Source organism: Oryctolagus cuniculus, chromosome X (genome assembly GCF_964237555.1).
Source record: "Oryctolagus cuniculus chromosome X, mOryCun1.1, whole genome shotgun sequence".
Classification (NCBI taxonomy): Eukaryota; Metazoa; Chordata; class Mammalia; order Lagomorpha; family Leporidae; genus Oryctolagus; species Oryctolagus cuniculus.
Window position 1 is genome coordinate 79,654,405 of NC_091453.1, and position 25,813 is coordinate 79,680,217.

At 36.5% G+C, this 25,813-nt stretch overlaps 1 protein-coding gene across 1 annotated transcript in view; it reads right to left on the reverse strand.

Moving 5' to 3' along the window:
• Window positions 1-13,084, reverse strand: part of LOC103351935 (CCR4-NOT transcription complex subunit 3-like) — an 83,992-nt gene extending 70,908 nt beyond the window's left edge. Inside the window, 1 exon segment of the mRNA XM_070066687.1 lies at window positions 13,030-13,084. Within this exon segment, the coding sequence (XP_069922788.1) occupies window positions 13,030-13,084 (55 nt within the window).
• Window positions 13,085-25,813: the final 12,729 nt, after the last annotated feature.

A 25,813-nucleotide genomic window follows, 5' to 3' on the forward strand; every position in this document is an offset into this window, starting at 1 on the left:
TGGGGAGTGAACCAGTGGATGGAAGCTCTCCCTCTTTCTCTACCTCTGTTTCTAACTATTTCAAATAAATAAATCTCTAAAAATTAAAAATAGAGAAAGATCTTGCATATTCTGGTCCACTTCTCAAATGTCTACAGTAGCCAAGGCTGAGCCAAGCTGAAGCCAAGAGTCTGGAACTCCATCTGTGTGTCTCCCATTTGGGTGGCAGGGGCCTAGGTCCTTGGGCCTTCTTGGGCTGCTTTACTAGGCATATGAGCAGGGATTTGGATTGGAAGCAGAGCAGCTGGAACTCAAAACTTTGCTCTGATGTGGGATGTAGGCATCAGAGGTGGTGGTTTAACTCACTGGTCCACAACACCATTCCCTCTACAGAATTTATAGTCAAGTTTTCATTCCAAGACACTAAGTCTTGATAATCAAATTTTTCAGAATTTTATAAGGTATCTAAGAAATATCTATTTTAAGTGATGATTTTCCTGAGTCTCTCCTCATTATACTTAAAACGCATTGGAAACCCATGGATATTGATTGAGGTTACCATGTTCTATGAAAGCAAGGGGCTGATAACTTCATATATCTTGATTTATCTTTACATTCCTCCATTATGATGTTTTGTGTGTTTCATTTTCCTAGTTGTACATTTTAAAGAGCAGAAATTTTTGATTCCAATGAAATCAAATTTGTCATTTTTAATGGGGTATGTTTTTAGTATCATTTAAAATATTTTGATAACTCACGGTCAAAAAATTTTTTTCTTATATTTTTCTTTCAAAGAATTAAGTTTTAGATCTTGAATTTAGGTCTATAATCCCTGTAGAGTTATTTTTTGCAAGAATCTCGTCATCTCCTTTTTTTGCATATTGATAACCAGTTCATATTGACATCCAGGTGTCCCAACAGCATTTCTGAAATCACTGTTCGTTCCCCCAGGGAAAAATGAATTGATCAAAAACATAAACATATCTTTCTGGTCCCTTAATTCTGCATACACACACACACACACACACACATTTTCATATCCTTAGTCCAGTCTCATACAGTATATATACTGGTTATGCTTTTATAAGTACATTATACCTGATTCCATTAAAATACAATATCATCTCCTTGATGAGCATGCAGTCTTTAGAAGACAAATCTAAGTTAAACATGCATTGTTATTTATATGACAGAATATCAAATAAAAATGTGTAATATTGAACATAATAAATGTTAGAGCTTAGAGTTATTGTGGTCCAGAGTACTCAAGGATGATTTCCTTGAAGTTTGGAGTAGCCATATCTGAGCCACTTAAAATGGACCTCATTCATCTGCATGAAGTTTTTGTTTGTCCTATTCATTATAAACTTCCCCTTGGTAGGGAGTCATGGTTATATACTTATACCAAAAATGAAATTTTGGTATTATTATTATTATTTTATCCTGTAGAACTGTGAAATTAAGGCCGAATGAAACTATTTTGATAGGTATCAACAATAAATAGTTAGTGTCCCAACTTAGTTGTCTTATTTCAGATAGATGTAGGTTTCTGTGGGGATTAGAATTGAGTGTCAGTATAACTGCATTGATTCCAAGGAATCTAAAATTTTTTAAAATGAGTATTCAATGACTGACAGTGTTTGTGTTAGGCCACTCAATACTGTTTACCAAATCCTTCTGCTAAGGAAGAGGAAGATATCACAAATATTGCCATCTCTTCCTTAGAAATAGATATATTAGTAGTCAAGGAGATGAATGGCTTTGACAAAGAGTACACTTTGAATGAAAATTCAAAACCAAAAATAGATATCATATGGTTGTGTAGAAGATCCTAGCACAATTGCTATGATACCTTGAGCACCCTGCTGATTTAGGTTGACCCACATCCAGGGGAGACTTTAAAAATTATTTAGATAAAATCTAAAGGTTTGAGAGTAACACTAGAATATGGATGACAATAGCTTGAAACAAAAGCCAGTGTAGGCCGGCGTCGTGGCTCACTAGGCTAATCCTCTGCCTGCGGCGCCAGTACTCCGGGTTCTAGTCCCAGTTGGGGTGCCGGATTCTGTTCCAGTTGCTCCTCTTCCATTCCAGCTCTCTGCTGTGGCCTGGGAAGGCAGTGGAGGATGACCCAAGTGCTTAGGCCCTGCATCTGCATGGCAGACCAGGAGAAGCACCTGGCTCCTGGCTTTGGATCGGCACAGTGTGCCGGCCATAGCGGCCATTTGGGGGGTGAACCAACGGAAGGAGGACTTTCCTCTCTGTCTCTCTCTCTCACTAACACTGCCTGTCAAAAAAAAAAAAAAAAAAAAGCCAGTGTAGCAGGGCCAGAGCTGTGGTGTAGCAGGTAAAGCCACCACCTACTGTGCCGGCATCTCATATGCAAACCAGTTCGAGCCCCGGGTGGTCCACTTCCAATCCAGTTCACTGATATGGCCTGGGAAAGCAGTGGAACATGGCCCAAGCCCTTGGGCCCCTGCACCCACATGGGAGACCTGCAGCTCCTGCTATTGCGGTCATCTGGGGAGTGAACAAGCAGATGGAAGAACTCTTTCTCTCTGCCTCTGCCTCTCTGTAACTCTGCCTTTCAAATAAATCATTAAATAAATCTTTTTGAAAAAGCTAATGTAGGGAAATTTAAAGAATATAATTTGTCTGGGTACAGAGAGTTGCCAGTAGATCTTATTAGGATACTTGCTATACCATGATACCTTTTCTGAGTTCCAGATCCATTTTCCCAAGACTTTTTAATTTAGTAACTCAAAGATATTTCACACCAAAAATATCTAAAACCATTGCCAGTTGCTTTTATTGCCTATTATTTCACTATATTCTCCTCATTCTCTGTTTCTTATGCTGGAATGGGAACAACATAACAACAACAAAATATCCAATCAAAACTTGGGTCATCTTTAGTCTTTGTGTGGTGAGTGTACCACAATCATTCTGTGAACCAAATTCTGAGATCTCTTTTTTCTCTCCTCCTTATATCCAGTGAATTAACAAATACTGCTGACACAACTGCCTTAATATCATATTCCTTCTGCTAATCTCTATCCTATTGCCATTACTTTTCTTCACCTTCCCAACAGCCTCTTAACTTTTCTGACTACTTTAAATAACTACCATATTGCAAGTAATCCTTTCTAAAAATGCAAATGTAATCAAATCATTCTTCTGCTTCAAATCCTTCAGGATTTATCATTGCCGAGATGGTAACATTTAAATTTGCTGATAGGTGTTTCAAGGCTCTTTGTGATCTTTCTATCTGTGGTAGTAGGACTCATCACCAGGCCTATGGCAATTTTCACAGTTCCCTAAACTCACCACATACTCTCCTCCTGTCTTATGGCTGTTTCACTTTTTAGAACATGAGTACTTTCATAACATGTCTTCATATTGTCTAACTAACTCATCTTCCATGTTTAGTTTTAGAATAATATTCCCACTGAAGCCTTGTTGGAGTCTTCTGAAAGTTGTCTAATCATCTCAATGATTACATGATATGCTAACTGTTTGCTTCCATACTAAAACATATTTTCATCCCTGTACTTTCAGCTCTCAACAAAGAACTTTGCACTTATAAAATTATTAAACATTTATAATGAATAGCATTGATAATTACTATGTGTTCTAAGTATGTTACATGTATTGCTTAACCCTCAGAAAACCCACATGCAGTAGATACCATTACTATCTCAGTTTTTCAAATAAGGAAGCAAAGACATGGGGATGTTAAGTTACATGTGTCATATGGTCAAACTGCAGGAAGTGGAACAAATATTTGAATCCAGGCTGTTTTGCTCCACATTATCTACACCTGACTACTACACTATAGTATCTAAATGTAGATTTCATAGTTCCCCTCCCCTCCAGTGAAGAATTCTGAACTCTCAAATTAGACAAAGCAGGATTTACAGAACAAAAGCACCCGGTTTGGTATCTGCAGGTGATTCATCTTAACCATCATACTAGATTTCTGTAGTTATCAATAAATGCTTACTGAGTGAATGGAATTATTTGGCTTTGATCCATTGCATGGAACCAAAAAATATCACCAGAACAAAGAGGTTATAATTCTACATTCGAGTCTCATCACAGGCACTTCAAAATAGGAAACACTCATGAAAGAAGTGCCTCCCCTGTCTGTCAAAGTAATTGGACTGATGTCAAGTTACTGGTTCAGACTTAAAGTCTGAGACATACATAAAACATGTGAAGGAAAAGGTAAAACATACATAGGAATAAGGGAAAAAAGTGTAAGATATTATTGACTTTAGGTTAATTTAATTCTTGAAGCTGTTCATTTAAAGAAAGTTCCAAAGTATAGCCAGAATCTAGCACAAGTTGTGGCAAGGTTAGATTTAAAATCTTCAGGGTACTGTGATATGTAGAGGATAATATAATAGGCCTTCAAAAAGTTTAAACTTTCCAGTTTGCATCATTAGTCTCTCAATGATGTGCAACTATTTGCCCTGCAGAATAATAAACCTGGAGAATTTGACCTAGTTAAGAACTCTAAATGTTAGAGCTTTCACTTTCCTTACTTTCAAGCTTGAGCAGAGTTTGATACTTTTGTAAACAGAAACTTCCATGCATGTTTGAATAGTGAAGTGCTGTCTTAAAAGATTGGAGGTATTGTTTGTAGGAAATCACTTTTTTTGGCTGCCCAAGGTTCTCTAATGCAGTGCTTCATAATTGGTACCCCATGGTCTGTCCATCATTTCACTTCTACATCAAATTTGTCAAAAATAAAATGAGATCAAGATGGAAAAATTTAAGAGTTTATTGTACATACCAACAAACAGCTGGGGAACTGAGAGATCTTCAACTGAAAATGATAAGAAGCACCAATCACAGTACTTAATGCTCAGTTTTAAAAGCATAAGGCAGGAAGGATTTTGACCTTTTCTGTGATTGGTATTATACATTAAAATTCTTGTTTTAACATAAGCAGAGTTGTTAAAGCTGATGTGTTTATAGCTGATTGGTTTAATTTCACTGAATCATGCTTTCAAGGACATAAAGCTTACATTTGTGTTTTATGATTAGCGCTAGTGTTTGGAGGAAATTAGAATGACTTGTTTTTGGCCACTTGCCAGTTTGTGTTGGGTTATCTAAAATGTGGCGTCCATTTTAATTTTTCTTTAAAAAACTTTACCTTGTTGGTGATCCATTCCTATGGATTCAGCTATCACCTAATGGAACCCCTGGGAAGCAATCGGACAAATCAAGGCCTTTTCACTGAGGAATACTTTTATTTACTTTTTTAACTTTTATTTAATAAATATAAATTTCCAAAGTACAACTTTTGGATTATAGCAGATTTCCCCCCCCATAACCTCCCTCCCACCCACAATCATCCCATCTCCCACTCTCTCCCCCATCCCATTCTTCATCAAGATTCATTTTCCATTATCTTTATATACAGAAGATCAATTTAGTATATACTAAAGATTTCAACAGTTTGCATCCACACAGAAACACAAAGTATAAAGTATTGTTTGAGTACCAGTTATACCGTTAATTCACATAGTACAACACATTAAGGACAGAGATCCTACATGTGGAGTAAGTGCACAGTGATGAATACTTTTAAACTGAGAACTTCTGTAGACACAGGGAATGATTTCTATGTTAGGGGAATTTGGGATATAATGGTTACGACTAGTAAAAAAATACATGGGAGGGCAAGTTGCTCCACATTTGCAATATGCTTAATTTTACCTTCTTCTTAAACACCACTTGTAGTGCAAATTAGCTTTCAGTGTGTGTAAAACATTTGTCATCTCTATTTGAAAGGCAATTTGTACTTCAAAAAATTAATGGAATAATGAGTTAAAGATAAGTTCATTTTTGTGTGAAATATCTTAAAATTCATGCATACAAGGGTACATCAAAAAGTTCAAGAAGGAGCATATTATGAAAACTATGCAGGAATGTTAGTTTTTTTGTATCAAAGTAAGCATATTTTAATTCAATGTCTGTGAACTTTTTGAAGTTCCTTATATATCTTTTCTGGAGACTCCTGCCTACTCTTGCTTTAGAAGACCAGAATTTTTGCACACTCTCTGACCTTTATTATCAATAGGCAGGGATTTATACTTTTCTGTCATATAAAGAACTTTATACCAACACTAGACAGGGCACTGATAAAGTCAGATTGAAATAGAGGAAGAAATACTGAATTTGGTTCAAAAGTTATTCTTTTCTTGCTGCTCTTCTGTTATATGAAGGATTTGAGTTAGGGCATTCCTAAGGCTTCTTCCGATACCAGTATTTTACTAAATGTTTAAGGTTTTCACCTATGTTTCATTTAGAAAATCTGCTCACATATTAAATAGATGGTTATATTAAGCTCTGACAAAAAATTGGAACTAGGGAGTAGGTATTGTGCCTTAATAGGTTAAGCTGTTCTCCCTTGGGACACCCACATCCTGTGTCAGAGTGCATAGGATCATGTTCTCTCAATACTTTCCATTCAGCTTCCTGCTAATATGCCAGGGAGGTGGAAGATGATGGCCCAAGGATTTGAGTTCCTGCTACCTATGTGGAAGATCTAAATGGAGTTCTTGACTCCTGGCTTCTGCCTGGCCCAGGCTAAAATGTCATGGCCATTTGTGGAGTGCCAACAGACAGAAGATTCTCTCTCTCTCTCTCTTTGTCACTCTTCCTTTTAAATAAATGAATCTTTATTGGAAATGAGAAATTTTGGAATTATTGTTTCTCTACTGCTACACTTTTAGCATCCTGTTTTTTTAAAATTTAATTTAATATATATAAATTTCCAAAGTACAACTTTTGGGTTATAGCAGCTTTTCTCCCCATAACCTCCCTCCCACCCACAACCATCCCATCTCCCACTCCCTCTCCCATCCCATTCATATCAAGATTCATTTTCAATTATCTTTGTATACAGAAGACCAACTTAGTATATACTAAGTAAAGATTTCAACAGTTTGCACCCACACAGATACACAAAGTATAAAGTACTGTTTAAGTACTAGTTATACCGTTAATTTGCATAGTACAACACATTAAGGACAGAGATCCTACATGGGGAGTAAGTGCACAGTGACTCCTGTTGTTGATTCAACAATTAACACTTTTATATATGACATCAGTAATCACCCAAGGTTCTTGTCATGAGCTGCCAAGGCTATGGAAGCCTCTTGCGTTCTCCAACTCCAATCTTATTTAGACAAGGCCATAATCAAAGTAGAAGTTCTCTGCTCCCTTCAGAGAAAGGTACCTCCTTCTTTGATGGCCCGTTCTTTCCATTGGGATCTCACTCACAGAAATCTTTCATTTAGATCATTTTTTTGCCACAGTGTCTTGGCTTTCCATGCCTGAGAAACTCTCAAGGGCTTTTTAGCCAGATCTGAAAGCCTTAATGGCTGATTCTGAGGCCAGAGTGCTGTTTAGGAGCGCTGCCATTCTATGAGTCTGCTGTGTATCCTGCTTCCCATGTTGGATCGTTCTCTCCTTTTTAATTCTATCAATTATTATTTGCAGACACTGTTTTTGTTTATGTGATTCCTTTGACACTTAATCCCTATCTTTATGATTTATTATGAACTGAAATTGATCACTTTGACTAGTAAGTTGACATTGGTACATGCCACCTTGATATCCCTATCAACTTTTTATAATGAATTAGTACACTCAAAAGATATAATTTCAAAAAAAGGGGACAAAGGACATGCATGACTCCTGACAGTCTCTGTTGTGTATAGTACATCCTTCTTATGGCACTAAGTTTATAAAATAATAGAAGGAACTTTAATTGAGTGAAAGAGTTGAAGAATCTAACATACATAGTTAATGAAGGTGATCGAAACCCAGAGAAATCTCCCCATTCCACTAAAAGGAACACTCATAAATGTGTGGACAGAAAAAAAAATCTTCTGAGTATAGACCTCTATTCTGGACAAGCTGGATATATACCATTTAGTCTTAATTCTGAAACACTCTGCATGCAAACAGCTCTAATGCCAAAGTTTATAACAGTATGTATAACAGAAGAGAACATTAATATTTTAGCCCTTTTGATGATGTGGTTCTAACTGTGCCAAAGATCACATTCTAGGAAGGACCCTGGTCAAAATAACAGTCACCATCCATCTCTTACATGGAACACTTTTGTGTATGAGCAATATAATCTATTTAATATTGATTCTAGTTAGTGAAGGTTTAAAAGATGATGTTTTTCTGACTTTCTATCATAATTTCATGGCTACAGCATAATTATAGTCCATAGCCCTCTCTACAGTGATTAGGCAGCCAGTCAACACTTGAGCAGATATTTTAAGCTGTGTATTCAACGAGGATGATTGATTTTTTTTTCAGAATCTGCCATTTTCTTTAACCAAGTTCCTCTGGACAACTAGGCATGCATAGTGTGAAATAAGTAGCCCCAAAAGAGAATGAAAATAGCTTCTTGTTAATACTTTCAATCATCCAATAAATCTGATCATCCCACAAATAAATTGTTGACTTAGACATGACTAATGATTAGTTCTTAATGCCTGAATATTGAGTGAACATCTATACACTGACTAAACAATGTGATTCATCCCCCTTATCTGAGCTTTGAGCTATTAGGTTAAGATAGCAAGAGGAACAGAACAAATTTAGAAATTGTCATTAGGAAATCTGTATCAATTCGTATTTATAACAACTCTCAGTAGAGATTAGCTATATCAATCCTTTAGAACCATCCTACCTAGTACTACCACCAGAATTTACTCTTCATTAAGCATGTTTTTAAAATGTAGCACCTACTATGTTCCAGGAACTATGTTAAGTACTATAGCTATGGGATGAATAGAGAAACAAAAGTTGCACACTTTTTAGTTGCCCACGATCCCATTAGGTGGATAGCAAATAACTGAAAAGTTACAAATGCTGAAAAATAATGCATGAATACAAAATGTATGCTGTGTGGTGATAGAGAATCACCACCCAACATAATTTTGGAGGGATAGGGTTTCTAGTAGCAGATGTCTAAACTGAGATCTGAAAAATGTCAAATAGGGAAAATTCATTTATTTGATCATTCAGTTGATCAGATGAGCAGGCCTTTTGTCCTGCATAGACATCGTCCCTGAGTGCCATTAAAGAAGACATGCTAGAGAAGTATGATTTTATACAAAGAGGAATGTACTATGAGACAAAAGACAAAAGACTTTGAGCTCATTTATTAGATGCTTTTCATGTATTACCCCCAAACCTCAAAATCAGTTTGTAAAATAGATATATGAGAGTTCTCTCTCTCTCTCTATATATATATACACACACACACATATATATGCACACATATGTATATGTACATTTCATTGCTATTTTATTATAAAATTGAGTAAGTTACATATCATTCAGACCCTCTATCTTTTCTGTAAACCAGGGATAATGTTAATATTGCTAGTAATCACTTTGTAAAATTTAAAATGCTGCTCAAGTTTTAAGTCATAATTATTACTTGTGAAGTTTTGGGTGATATAAGAGATTTACATACAGACATTTGTTTGCCTTGGGTTTGTAATATATCTCTTAAAGTATTTTAGAATTATCTCAAGAAGGCAACAAAAAATTTCTTCTAAAAAGACTAAAAACACTTGTTAATTTTAGAGATAGATTAAGATGACTGAGGTTTTAACTGAAAATTTTTAATTGGAGAACAAATGTAAATGGATTTTAAAAATCTTTTCAAACTCAATGATATTATATTTAATTATGTTTTGGAACTTCCCAACATAATTTATCACCATTATTGAAGAACACATTCCTCAATAATGTTGTTATTTGCTGACACAGTAATATTGACACTGGTCACGCAGGGCCAGTGATGAAATAGCTATAATCTGTTTTTTACAATATGAAACTATGGTGTATGCCAAAACATGAAAGAAAACAAATGGCAGCTTTGAAAATTCTAGTTTTGGGCTGGCACTATGGCTCACTAGGCTAATCCTCCACCCGCGGCGCCGGCACCCCATGAAATGTCTAGTCCCGGTTGGGGCACCAGTTCTGTCCAGGTTGCTCCTCTTCCTGTCCAGCTCTCTGCTGTGGCCCGGGAGTACAGTGGAGGATGGCCCAGGTCCTTGGGCCCTACACCCACATGGGAGACCAGGAGAAGCACCTGGCTCCTGGCTTCGGATCAGCACGGTGTGCTGGCCATAGCGGCCACTTGGGGGGTGAACCAATGGAAAAAGGAAGACCTTTCTCTCTGTATCTCTTTCTCTAACTCTGCCTGTCAAAAAAAAAAAAAAAGAAAAAAAAAAAAAGAAAAAAGAAAAAAGAAAATTCTAGTTTTAATGTGGCTTTGAAAAATGGTCTTGTATATATACACCACCTGGTGGGTTATTGCCCCAAATGATGATTAAGTGACAATCTATCAACAGATGTATAAATAACCTGTTACTAAGGAGTGTCTGGTGGGAATAAATTGACAATCATAATTTGACAAGTATAAGTAGGTTCACTGGTTGATAATACCTAGCAGCTAATGGACTTGAACTTATACTGCTTTATTTTAAAAATCATTTGCAGAATTTTCATGGTGTAGACTTGAGCATAAAAAATGACTCTGATTTCATTAGTCTTGGAACGGGATAACCATTTGCTTTTTAACATTTAAGAAGATTAGCAATACCTATTCTTGTGAGCATAAATGCATTTTTGACATTATATTAAGTTTCCATTCATCTCAGCATGTTCTTTTAATTTTATATTATAATATAGTACTAATTAACTTTGCATGTAAAGCAATTAACTGGCATTTGCCTTGTATTATGATAAATGCAGAGCTGTTAGTATAATCATAAAAGAATCTTCAAAAAGTTTGTTGAGAAAAGATTAACTCTGTATTGCATTTTGGATACGCTTCTTGCTTTTTTGATTGTGTTCAATAGCTACCTTAAATACCTACATTTTATACCTCTCATCATATACAAAAATTCACTCAAAATGCCTCATAGATCTGTATATAAAACTTCTTAAGATACAACAAAAAACCCCATAACCAACAAAAGAGATCAACAAACGGCAAAGGAAGACCTTTCTCCCTGTCTCTCCCTCTCTCACTGTCCACTCTGCCTGTCAAAAAAATAAAAATTAAAAAAAATTAAAAAAATTAGAAAGAAAATTTTTATTACTCAAAAGAAATTGTTAGGAAAAAATAAAACTTTAGAGTACAAGAGATATTTGCAAAACTTTCATCTGATAAATAACATGTATCTGAAATATATAAAGAACTATTACAACTCAGTTATAAAACAACCTATCTAAAAATAAGCCAAAGATTTTAATAGACATGTAATCAGAGAAAGTATATCAATGGCAAACAAGTTCATGAAAAATGCTACATGTTATTAATCATTAATTAAGTGTAAATTAAAGCCACAAGGAGAGAACATTATACTCCAGGTTTAGTGGCTTATATTTAAAAATTTGAATGTTGTAAAAATTAACAAGGATGTGTAGCAACCAGGAACACTACTGTAATACTGGTGAGAGTGTAAAATGCTAAACGCTTTGAAACATAATTTGATATTTTATTAAAAATTTGAAGATATGCCTATTCTCAGTCATATTCATTTTACTCTTGAGTATTTACTGAAGAAAGTGAAATGCTGTACGAATACAAGATTTTTCCATTCATGTCAATGAATGGAAAACCAAGTGGAAAATAAGTACTAAAAATAAAAATCTGCATTTTGGAGTTTATAACATGTAAAATGGAAAGACTGAACAATATTAGCACAATGATTTGAATAGTAGTGAATGGTATTATACTATTCCAAATTTCTTACTTTGTACTTGAAACAAAAATAAGACTTTAATATATACTGAAATAAGAGGATACCTATTATAATCAATAAAGACATCATGTAAAGAGTAAGACACAGAAGTATAGCTAAAAGCCAATGGAAGGATTAAACTTGAATTTAAGCAAGCCTAAATAAGGGAAGAGATACAGTATTTCCATGAATAGGAAAATACAGTATTTTAAAGATATAATTATCCATAAATTTATCAGTAGATTCTGTATCCCCCAAAGTTCCTGAAAACTTAGAAACTGACAATATGATTCTTAAGTTTATATAGAAATGGAAGTGATATGAAATAGCAAGAAAAGAATAAGTGTTCCATTAAGAAGTGCAGTTTGATAATTAAAACTATCATATCTTTGATGACTTAAAATATCTTATAAAGGTGCTTCAAAATATCTTTAAAGCAACAATGATGGGGACATTGTAGGACTAGCATAAGCATAGACATGTGGACTAAAGGGTTAGAATAAGGGATCAGAAATAAATTCAGACATACACATTCATCTAATGTTTCCAATTCAATTTAGTTGTACAGAGAAAATGTTTTGCAATAAATTGTTCTGCAACAGGATATCCACATGGAAGAGAAAGGAACTCTATCTTCTATGTATCAAAATTATTTTGATATCTGTTATTATATACCTGAATATAAAAATTTGATATTTTAATGCTTTTTGAATATCACATGCAGAAAAGCCTTTCAAAATAACTTATGAGAATGCAGATAGAGATTAAACGCATTGAACATTTCCAATGCCATTATTCATCAAGCAATTGCAAGCAAAAACTGCAATGAGATGCCTCAGCTCGCATACCAGAATTTCAAAAGCTCTAAAGACTGACCAAGGGAAGAATATTTCCTCTTAGCACACTTATTCAACATAATACTGAAAGTCCTTGGCAATAAGGTAAGAGAAGACACATGATTTAGAAAAGGTAAAACGAAATTGTGCTTATTTACAATGCCACAATTATCTTTGTGGAAAAAGAAGCCTATGGGAATTACAAAAAAGAGTAAAAACAAACAAAACAAAAACAAAAAAAAAACCCAAAAACTCCTAGAACTCCTAGAACTAGTGAAAGAGTTCAGTGAGGTTATACCTTAGTATAACATTAATTCACAGAAATTTATCAGCTCTCTATATTCTGACAATCAACATGTGAAAATCAAAATTATCTGGAGCCAGCATTCTGTCACAGCAAATTAAGTTGCTACCCGTGACACTGGCATCCGTACCAGTTTGAATTTCAGGTGCTTCATTTCCGTTCATGCTTCCTGCTAATGTGCCTGGGAAGGCAGCAAGAACATGGCCTAAGTTCTTGGTCCCCTAGCACCCACGTGGAAGACCAGGGTGGAGTTCTTGATTCCTGCATTGGGCCTGGCTCAGCCCCAGTTGCAGTCAGCATTTGGGGAAGGAACCAGCAGAGGGTAGATTTCTTTCTTTTCTTTCTTTTTTTTTTTTTTTTTTTTTTTTGACAGGCAGAGTGCACAGTGAGAGAGAGAGACAGAGAGAAAGGTCTTCCTTTGCCATTGGTTCACCCTCCAATGGCTGCTGCGGCCGGCGCACCGCGCTGATCCGATGGCAGGAGCCAGGTACTTCTCCTGGTCTCCCATGGGGTGCAGGGCCCAAGGACTTGGGCCATCCTCCACTGCACTCCCTGGCCACAGCAGAGAGCTGGACTGGAAGAAGAGCAACCGGAACAGAATTCGGCGCCCCAACCCGGACTAGAACCTGGGGTGCCGGCGCAGCAGGCGGAGGATTAGCTTATTGAGCGATGGCGCCGGCCGGTAGATTTCGCTCTGTCTCTGTCTCTGTCACTTTCTCTCCCTCCTTCTCTGTCACTTTCTGTTTCAAACGAATAAACGTATCTTTTTTAAAAAGTACAGAATGAGGGGCTGGTGCTGTGGTGTAGTGGGTAAAGCCGCCGCCTGCAGTTCTATCATCCCATTTGGGCACCGGTTTGGGTCCCAGGTGTTCCACTTCCTATCCAGCTCTCTGCTATGGCCTGGGAAAGCAATACAAGATGGCCTAAGTCCTTGGGCCCCTGCACCCGCGTGGGTGACCCAGAGGAGGCTCCCAGCTCCTGGCTTCGGATCAGTGCAGCTCCGGCCCTTGTGGCCAGTTGGGGAGTGAACCAGCGGATGGAAGACCTCTCTGTCTTTCCCTGCCTCTCCTTCTCTCTCTGTGTGTAATTCTTATTGTCAAATAAATAAATCAATCTTTAAAAAAAAGTACAGAATGAAATAATTTGATGTAAATCTAACAAAATATAGGAATGATATACTATAAATAACAAAATAGTGAGAAATGATATGAGATTTAAATAAATGGATGTACATAGCATATTCATGGACTGGAAGACTAATCATGGTAAAGATGCCAATTGCCTCCCAATCAATATGTAGGTTTAATGCCATGTCCATTAAAATTCCATCAAGATATTGGGTAGATATTGATGAGCTTAGATTAAAATGTGTATGAAAGAGCAAAAGAACTAATGTAGCTAAAGCAGTTTTGTAAAAGAATAAGATAAGATAAATCACTCTATCTGATATCAAAGCTTACTATATAGCTATCATATTAAGAGTGTGTTATTGGCTGAGAGACAGATAAACAGACCCATACAGATATTTCCAGCTTAGCTTTCAGAAAGTTGCAAAAAAAAATTCAATAGAGGAATGATAATCTTATCAACAAATGATGCTGGAGCAATCAGGGGTCCATGAGCAAAATATACAGAAATCATTTCAAAATGCATTATGGATTAAAATGTAAAACTACAAAGCATTTAGAAGAAATCTTAGAATAATTATTTTTTATTTTTTAAATTTTTTTCTCAAAGGAACTTTTTTTTTTTCCAAAAACAATTCACAATGGGAACTTTATTGATAGTTGCTCTGGTATACTATTATACTATCTATAGAAAATAATATAACAGTCATCAAAAATACTATACATGTCATAAAATTTTATATCCTATTTAAACCTCAGAAAAGAATGTCAATACCTTTTGATTAAATGCTTGCCAACAGCTGAGTATGATATCAACAGACAGTACACAGCAAATTTAGTGGAATTCACATGCATTTAATCCCATTTTTTTAAAACTTTTATTTAATGAATATAAATTTCCAAAGTACAGCTTATGGATTACAATGGCTTCCCCCCCCCATAATGTCCCTCCCAACCGCAACCCTCCTCTTTCCCACTCCCTCTCCCCTTCCATTCACATCAAGATTCATTTTCGTTTCTCTTTATATACAGAAGATCAGTTTAGCATACATTAAGATTTCAACAGTTTGCTCCCACACAGAAACATAAAGTGAAAAATACTGTTTGAGTACTAGTTATAGCATTAAATCTCAATGTACAGCACACTAAGGACAGAGATCCTACATGAGGAATAAGTGCACAGTGACTCCTGTTGTTGACTTAACAAATTGACACTCTTGTTTATGGCCTCAGTAATCACCCTAGGCTCTTGTCATGAGCTGCCAAGGCTATGGAAGCCCCCTGAGTTCACTGACTCTGATAATTTTTAGACAAGGCCATGGTCAAAGTGGAAGTTCTCTCCTCCCTTCAGAGAAAGGTACCTCTTTCTTTGATGACCCGTTCTTTCCACTGGGATCTCACTCGCGGAGATCTTTCATTTAGGTTTTTTTTTTTTTTTTTCCCCCAGAGTGTCTTGGCTTTCCATGCCTGAAATACTCTCATGGGCTTTTCAGCCAGATCCGAATGCCTTTAGGGCTGATTCTGAGGCCAGAGTGATGTTTAGGACATCTGCCATTCTGTGGGTCTGCTGTGTATCTCACTTCCCATGTTGGATCATTCTCTCCCTTTTTGATTCTATCAGTTAGTATTTGCAGACACTATTCTTGTTTATGTGATCCCTTTGGTTCTTAGTCCTATCATTATGATCAATTGTGAACAGAAATTGATCACTGGGACTAGTGAGATGGCATTGGTACATGCCACCTTGATGGGATTGAATTGGAATCCCCTGGTATGTTTCTAACTCTACTGTTTGAGGTAAGTCAGCTTGAGCATGTCCCGAACTGCACATCTCTTCCCTCTCTTATTCCCACTCTTATATTTAACAGCAATCACTTTTCAGTTGTTTCAGCACTTAAGAAGAATTGTGTAATGATTACAGTATTCAACCAAAAGTATTAAGTAGAACAAACAAAAAAAAATACTAAGAGGGATAACATATCAAGTTGCTCATCAACAGTCAGGGTGAGGTCTGATCAAGTCACTGTTTCTCATAGTGTTCATTTCACTTTAACAGGTTTCCTTTTTGGTGCTCAGTTAGTTGTCACCTATCAAGGAAATGTGCAAAAGATGCAAAGAGATGTATCACTGAAGAGGATACATGGAATACAAATAAATATATGAAAAGAGATTCAATATTGCCTATTAGGACAGCAAAGCAAGAAAAGAAGAATATATAGACAATACAAAATGCTAGTGAGGATGCAGATAAACCAGATCACCCATACACTGCTGGCTAGAACATAAAATATTAAAGGCAATCCAGGAAATAATTTGGTAATTTCTTAACAAAACTAAGGGAGTTTTCACTATATAAACCAGTAATTGCACTCTCCAGCATTTATTCCAGGGAAATGAAAATTCATGTTCCCATGGAAACCTGCATGTGAATTGTCACAGCACCTCTATTTATAAAAGAGAAAAAATAGAAGCAGCCCAGAGAGTCTTCAACAGTTGAATGATTACACAAACCTGGTATATCTATATTATGGAATACTACTCAGTAGTGAAATGAAGAAAATTACCAATACATGCAAAAACATGGATGAATCTCAATGGCATTGTGCTTAGTGAAAAAAAAAAGCCAGTTTCAAAAAGTCATCTACTGTATGATTCCATTTACGTAGTACATTCAAAATGACAAAGTAATAGAGATTTGAGAATGCATTAGTTGTTGACAGAGCAGAGACAGGATGGGGGTGTGTGTATAAAAAGAAAGAGATAACACAGAGAATTTCCTTCATTTAAAAATTTTTTTATTAATACAAAGAGAACAGATTTATTTCATGAATACCTTTCTAAGAATATAACCATGTTTTCTTCCATCCCTCCCTCCCTCAATCCCTTCTCCTTCATTTCTTTTTTTCTTTATTTTTTGCAATAACATATTTTCAATTTACTTTATAATCACAGGATTAAGCACCATTACCCATAATGTTCAACAAGTAAAAGTAGAAATACCACTGTTTCACAGGAATATAGACAAGGGCTATAAACAATAATCAAATCTTTTAAAAAAGATTTATTGATTTTATTGGAAAGAGTTACACAGAGAGAGAAGGAGAAGCAGAGAGAGAGAGAGAGAGAGAGAGAGAGGTCTTCCATCCTCTGGTTCACTCTCTTGATTGGTTGTAACGGCTGGAGTTGTGCTAATCTGAAGCCAGGAGCCAGGGTGGTGCAGGGGCCCAAGCACTTGGGCCATCTTCTACTGCTTTCTCAGGCCATAGCAGAGAGCTCCATCAGAAGTGGAGCAGCCAGGACTTGAACTGGAGCCCATATGGAAAGCTGCTGCAGGCAGCAGCTTTACCCACTATGCCACATTGCCGGCCCCAATAATCGAATCTTAAGATGTTAATTTCATTCTTATACAATTTTTGACAAATATGTTTTCTCTGATATGTTGTAGTTAATATAAAGTTCCTTCTTGATTGTGGTGGTAGTTGTACATACTATATAGTTGCATAGAAATAAATATATAAATGTATACACAATGACATGTTCCAGTGAATGTATTTAAAAATGAATTTTGATGGGCATTTATCAAAGCAGCGATGACACCAGTTAGGAATCCCAAGTCCCACATCAGAGTCCCTGGGTTCAATGCCTTGCTCTTGTGATTCTAGCTTCCTGTTATTTTGCACCCTAGGAAGCAGCAGGTGATAGCCAGTCATAGCTTACCAGCTCCCACAAGCGCCAAAAATGAGGATGAAGCACCTTAATTGATTCTGAAGGTTCATGCATAGAGTTCTTTGATTTAATAAAACCCCAACCACTTCTTTTTTATTTTTATTTTTTTGACAGGCAGAGTGGACAGTGAGAGAGAGACAGAGAGAAAGGTCTTCCTTTTGCCATTGGTTCACCCTCCAATGGCCGCTGCGGCCGGCGCACCGCGCTGATCCGATGGCAGGAGCCAGGTACTTCTCCTGGTCTCCCATGGGGTACAGGGCCCAAGGACTTGGGCCATCCTCCACTGCACTCCCTGGCCACAGCAGAGAGCTGACCTGGAAGAGGGGCAACCGGGACAGAATCCGGCGCCCCGACTGGGACTAGAACCTGGTGTGCCGGCACCGCAAGGCGGAGGATTAGCCTAGTGAGCCACGGCGCCGGCCCCCAACCACTTCTTTGTTATGATATAGTTGTGTAGAACTACACAAAAAATGTGCATATACTTTGACATGTTCAGATGAATATGTGTAAAAACTGGTGAGGGTTGGTCATTCATTTAGCCCAACAGTCCTAACTGACTCCAGTTTGGAAGCCCAAATCCCACACTGAAGTTGATAGGATTAACAGAATGACAGTGTGAAAAATTGTTATACAAAATGAGTCATTGTCACACTCCAATAAAATAGACTCAGAGAGGCATGGGAGAGAGAGTCCATGCAGCCAACGTGGGAGACCTAGATTGAATTTCTGGCTACTGGCTTTGGATTGGTCCTGCCCTGGCCATTGTGGACATTTGTGGAGTGAGTCAGAGCATGGAAGTACTCGCTCTTTCTCTTTCTCCTTTTCAGTGTGTATCTCTGCAATTCTCTTTCTCAAATAAATATAACACTTGAAAAAATTGGTGAAAATAGAGGAAGAGCCGTGGTCTATATAATATCACAGCACTGTCAACTCCAGTTTTATTAATATACTACAGTTATGTAAGATTTTGCCACTTAGGGAAGTGAAAAGTTCATAGCCCTTGAGATACTAGACTTCTTGCTGCTTCCTGTGAGCTTATAATTATTTTGAAATGAAAAGTAAAAAGTACAGGAAAGCAGCCCTTAATATGTGAAGTAAGTGGAACTCTGGAGCCTTCCTATTAGTATTAAGAACAGTTCTTGCTTATGTTACTGCTGAACCATGGTCTTTTTACTTTTGACTAGTTGAACTCTTTATTTAGTGGAACATTAAGCCTTTGACTATAATATAAATTAAAAATATGGTATCTCAGAAAAAATAGAAAGAATGCACATGTATATCAATTTTGCTGCAAATATAGTCTTTCGTCAAATTTTATTTTGAATCTTTGTGCAAAACATATTAAGAATGATATACTACAATAGTTTTAATGATCTGTGAATATTTTAAAATTTACTCTACATGAATGAAATGGACATCTTTTTATTTTATTATTTATAGTTCTTGTCTATATTCCTGCTGAACTATGGTCTTTATATTTGTTGAACTATTTAGTGGAGCAGTAAACCTTTCACTATAATGTAAATTAAAAACATGTTCTTTCAACAAAAAAAAATAAAAAAAGAACAGGGCACTTTGAAAAAAATAATTTCTAAATTTAGCAATTCTTCTCTGAAAGAAAGGAAAACAAATAGATACATAAAAACATTTCTACAATGATGTTAAAACCGTCTTGTTTGTAATAGCCAAAATACTATTCAGCAATAAAAAGGAATTAGCTACTGATGCAGAGAGCATGGATTAATCTCCAAAATATATTGAATATAAAAACCAGACACAATGGTTCATAAACTGTATGATTCCATTTATATGAAGTTTCATGTGAGCAAAACTAATTGATACTGGAGGAAAATTAAGAACAATGGTTGCCCATGAGTGAAGAGTTTTAATTTTAAAGGGACCCAAGGGAACGTTCAAGGTAATGGGAATGTTCTTTATCTTCTTTTGATTGATGGCTACATGAACTGTGTTATTAGGATATGTGTATGTTAATACATCAAACATAAGGCTCAATAATAAATAAGTAAAAGAAAAATGTGAAGGTAAACCCTCTAAAATGCTTTTTATTTTAAAATTAGGTGGAAAAAGAGAGAACAAACTCTTTTGAAAAAATCTGGTATATTTACAAGTATGTTGGAAACAAGTAAAGAAAATATACCTAAAATAGCAGATAAGTAATATGTTACACTGTTAACAGGAGTTGGACCATGGATATATTTTTCCTTTCTACTGTGAAAGTAAAAAATGTAGGGAAAAATCTCTGGCAAGAGAAATTTAGTTGGTAATAAACAAAAAATAGGATTGCAATCTGGGACATGCATGCACAGGTGTGCGGGGAGGCTCTGATATGTCTGGAGAGCAAAGGAAAATTGGGATTTTATTAGGACAGAGAGATCTGTGCAAGAGCCTTCAGAACCAGTGAAATTTTTTCATTGGCATTTTTGGTGCTTGTGAGAGCTGGCAGCCCCTGATGGGCAAGCAGCAGCAGTTACTACCTAAAGATGATCTTAAAGTCATAGTTTGCAATTGTGTTATCTATTATTAAGTGAAAATAGTTTAAAAAATAGTTCTGGCTGTTTTGGTGAATCAGTTCTCTGAGACAATTCCTAAAGCACTTGTCTGTGACCTATGTATTTTTCTTTTCCTTACCATGACTTCTTGAGGCTATTTTAGAAGGATGTGGCAGAAATGACTCCATTTTGTGTAACAAATTTTTTATGCTGCCTTCTGGTTAATCCCATTTAAGTTTTTAAATTTTATTTTATTTTAATTGTCCATTTTTGTGGATATATTGTGATCAATACCTATATAGACTATGTAATGATAAATCAGAGTACCTAACATTTCCATCTCCTTTAACATTTTAAAAACACTCAACAAGAGATAATTGTATGTATTTTTGGGGTATAATGTGACATTTCAATGCATATATATAATGTATCCAGATCAAAGCAGAGTAACATTTTCATCTCCTTATCCTTACTTTATGTTTAGAGTCTTCAAGAGCCTCACTTCTAGCTATGTGAGTCCAATTTTTTTAAGAAGTATGTATTACTATGAATAATAAAATGAATTTAAGGATAAATGCCTTTCTAATAAAATACATTAAATTAATGCATTCATTAAATTTTACTTCAGTTTTTCATAAAAATAATTCACAAATTAAAATACAACCACAGAATAAATGCATAGCAACAGTTTGTCAGATCATGTGTTCTGATATTTTATCAACTAATTTATTAAATGGACCAGGACTCAATCAGTAGGTTGTAAGCAGAAGCCAACTTTATGATTTTGATCCATTGCCCCTCCCTTAAAACCTGCCCTGGTGTTACGGAAAACAAGATTGTGGCTGCTTGCCATTTGAAAGCTAGTCCTGCAGAGACAAGAGCTGATGCAGAAAATTAGATTTATTCAAAAGGTGGGTAACCTCAGGATAAAGAACGTGGACCACACCAACCAGCCTCTTATCAAGCTGGTCTTTTGTTCCTACCCACCATTTTTTCAGTTGGGAAGGTTTTTTTAAAATTTATTTTTATTTTTATTTTATTATTTTTTATAAAGGGAACAAATTTCATGGATTTCAAAGATACAATCCTAGAAGATAACCATAAGTCTCTCCCTCCCTCAATACGCCCTTCTTTCTTTCTTTTTTCCTTTAATTTTTGCAATAGCATACTTTCAATTTACTTTATAATTATAGGTTTAATTCACTGCTACCCATAATTTTCAACAAGTAAAATGTAGAACTATCACTGTTCCTGATCCTCCCTTCAACTTCCCTTTCCATTCCCTTCCAAAGCTCTCCTACTAATTTGGGAATTTAACTGGTTTTTGCCACAGGAAAGTTTACTAGCTCCTCAAGTTACCAGCTTCTTGAGTGAATCTTATTTCCTGCACCAATTATTATTATTTCTCAAGTATTTATTTTGAAGAACAAACAGTTCAAATCATGTTTTGTTAACACTGGGATTTTTATTTCTTTTTTTTATTCCTGCATAGAAACTCTCACATATCTCAGAACTTTCATTTTCTTCTTAGATTATAAGCAAATACTTATTTTTTAACATTAAAGAATCTAATCTCAAATAATGGTTACATTACTTCAGTTCATTCCAATATAAAAGAAAACATTCTTAAGTTCTAGTTTAAATTAAAGATTTTCCCTTCTCCCAGATGGGGCTTGATCCAAATAAAAAGCCTGGGGTTAGGGAGGAGGGCGTAGACAATTGCTTCTTTATTTTTGTATCTGTCTCTTCCCAACTCTCCATTCTGAGTTTCTGGCCTCTTTAAAGTTTTAGTGAGGAGAGAAGCATAAGATGCAGAAAAATGGCAAACTGACATTGTTGTCCTGTGGCTATAGAGATTAATATTGTTGGTTCTTTACTCATGGGGTTCTTTTTGGAATTTCCATGCTCTACTACTCCCAATGTAGATTTTTTAATGAGAAAATGCCTCTTCTTTAACTGGTTTCATAAACTCTTCCCTTTTTTTGCATGAGTTTTGGGTTTCACTGCAGTATTGGAGCCAGACCACTCCATCAAGGTCTATTTTGAAGAACCCCCAGAGTTGTTTTCTCTAAAGAGGGCCACATCTACTTCTTGAAAATGCCCCTTGCCCCACTTTCCTTTTTTTAAGATTTATTTATTTATTTAAAAGGCAGTGTTAGAGACTGATCTTCCATCCACTGGTTCACTCCCCAAATGGATGCAACAGACAGGAGCTGGGCTGGTCCAAAGCCAGCACCCAGGACCTCGTTCCAGGTCTCCCATGTTGGCAGCAGTGGCACAAGCACTTGGGTCATCTTCTGCTGCTTTTCCCAGGCACATTAGCAGGGAGCTGGATCGGAAGTGGAGCAGCTATGACTCGAATCAACACCCATCTGGGATGCCTTCAGCTTTATCCACTACACCACAATGCCGGCCCCCTCCTTGCCCCACTTTTTTTTTTTTTTTTTTGGACAGGCAGAGTGGACAGTGAGAGAGAGAGACAGAGAGAAAGGTCTTCCTTTTGCCATTGGTTCACCCTCCAATGGCCGCCGCGGCCTGTGTGCTGCGACCGGCGCACCGCGCTGATCCGATGGCAGGAGCCAGGTGCTTCTCCTGGTCTCCCATGGGGTGCAGCGCCCAAGTACTTGGGCCATCCTCCACTGCACTCCTGGGCCACAGCAGAGAGCTGGCCTGGAAGAGGGGCAACCGGGACAGAATCCGGCTCCCCGACTGGGACTAGAACCTGGTGTGCCAGTTCCGCAAGGTGGAGGATTAGCCTAGTGAGCCGTGGCGCTGGCCCGCCCCACTTTCAATGGCAATTCAGCCTGCTGTCACCAGCACTTTGTTTTACCTCCTTATGCCAATAGTACTAGTGAACTTCCCACCCTTGGTTTTCTCAGGCAGGTGTCAGTACTATGTTTCACAAATTTCATAAACATTTTTCAAACTCTCCCTGTGGTACCCCTGAAGCCTCTCTCTTACTTGTGTAAGTTCAGACTTAGGAAAAGCAGAAGCTCTCCTTCTCTCCCTCAAGGCGGAGCATAGACAAAACAAGAAAACTCTTGGTAAAGATACATCGTCTCCAGTTTACTTCCAAATCATGTCTTAAATGCTCTCCACGTGAATGAAGAATATTGCCAGAATGAAATTAATAATCTCATAGTATGTGCTGAACAGGAGGTCTGGTTCCAGAACCATCTCATTTAGTCAAGAAAGAAATCATGTTCATAGAGGAATCCCAGCAGAGGAGGTATTCGTCTTAACAAGCCCTGTGATAATCCCACAGACTGGGTTAGGTTCCTTTTCTCTGTACTCCGATACCATATATTCCTCTCTTGAGATCACTGCCATAGTATCATCTGTGGATTTACTTGTCTCTCTTGCTCACTAGACAATGAGGCACTTGATAGTACGACTATGTCTTTTATTTCTGTATTTGTAGAGCCTAACATCATGCTTACTACTTTATTAGATCAACAATAAGCACTTGATAAATAAATAGAAGAACCCTTTTTTCACCTTAAAATCTAATAGGAAAATAGATTCTAGTGATTTCTGCAAACATTGCATCCATTTTTGGAATGCTACTACACTGCTTGTCTTCTTTTGTGCATTGACAACTCAGATAGGATTTTCAAGATGGGACTTAAAACATGGCCCCAGAGGAGAAGGCATACAATACTAATTGAGCTCATTTTGTTGTAAAAAGCAGATCAAATATAAATTTCAGGTTGGTCACAATCATTATATTAAGGGAACCTTTAAAATGATTTCAACAGAGTTAATTAAGAATGTCTCCTGTTATTCAGGTTCTTAATTGGGTTATGCTGTTTCCTAAGTTGGAAACTTCAGGAGAAGCTCAGCAGACAAATACTGAATAAATTATCATATGTTAAGCAAAAAATGTGTAAATGTTCTGAAGTGAACAAGCTGATGGTAAAGGCAGTTAAAAAGGAACATGAGCTTAGTGATGAAATCTTTTCAGAAGAGCTCAGAGGCCCTTTCCAGGTCTTATGACTTACATAGCACAGATGGCTGCATAAAAGCACTAGCACTCACAAAAAATAGATTATTTCCTTCTCAATATGTAAGTTCCAGATAATTAAAACTTAAAGAGATTTATAGTGAAACATAATGGTAGAGATTACAAAAATGGTTTTGCTATAGAAATTTACATTTTAATTGTCCTATAAAATGAAGTCCACAATAAACATAATGTTTAGCAATATTATTCTCTTCTATCTCGATATGACAGTCACTACAATTAGTACTTAATTTTTTTTTCCATTTCGTTAAGTTCATTGCAGTAAGAGTTGAATTTGAGCAGTGTTAACATTTTTTATTTAGAGGAAAACAGTAAAATGTAGATGTATCACCGTAATAAAATAACGTGACATACAATTTAACAATGTGAAAAATACTAAAATAGGCATAGATTTTTAGATACAGAACTGTCTCTTCACATTAGTAACAGAAGTTTGAGAACTTCTGGGTTCCCACAGGATGAATTCAGCTAACAACACCTAAATCTTTACATACACCATCAGAAAACTGTATGGGTAAATAGCAAGAACAAACTAAACTCTCCATTTGTCAGGTCTACAGCTTGAGATTAGTGCAAATTGCAAAGTATATGTAAGTGTGAACTGTACATTCGAAACCAGAACAAGCATGCCCAGGGTCCAAGGCAGAGAATCAGAGACAATATGTGGAAATCAGGAGAAAGGAGTAGGAAACCAAGAAAGGCAGAGCAGAAACATCTCACTCCAAAAGAGAGAGCTTCTCTGAGAGAGAAAATTATTAGAAAAGTCTGGAAAATGATGGGTCAGAGAACTGGATAATTGTGAGCAAGAAGTGGGCATGGAAGTATGCAGAGCCAGAAATGGGGATATTGGGAAGACACTAATTCTACAAGAAAGAGATGGAACTCAAAAGAGGGATACATCTCTCAGAGATGAAAGAAAGAATAGAGCATGAAACAAAGAGGGGAAAGTAAGCATCTGCTATGGATTGGATGTTCAATGTCCCAAAAAGACACATGTATTAATGCTGTAAAGACCAAAGTGGTAAGTTAATGATATTGAGAGTGAAAATTTAAATCAGTTATGAGGTTTAGGAGGCAGATCTAATGGGAAGTGCTTACTTAGGTATTTGGGAGTGTAAAATTAAATGGTAGTTCTTATAAGAGGGTTGGTTATAAAAGCCTGAATTAGGTACAGCTGTTCTCTGTCTGCTTCCTGGCTCACCAAGTGTTCGGTCTGTCTTCACATCCTCTGGTGTTTCTATACTTTGCCTCACCAGGTGTCTGAACAATGGAAGCTTCCTTATCTTGAACTGTGAGCCTCAAAAACCCATATAAGCCTCTTTTCCTTCATAAGTAGCTTATCTTAAGTATTAAATTGAAATAACAAAAGGGTGATTAATATAAAGTCCTACAGAAAGAAGTGAATCACAAAATCAAACCCTTCCACTTGCAAAAACTATACCATTGCTTTAAAAAATACACACAAGTAAGGAACCAAAACATCTTGCATTTAGCAAATGTTCTGGT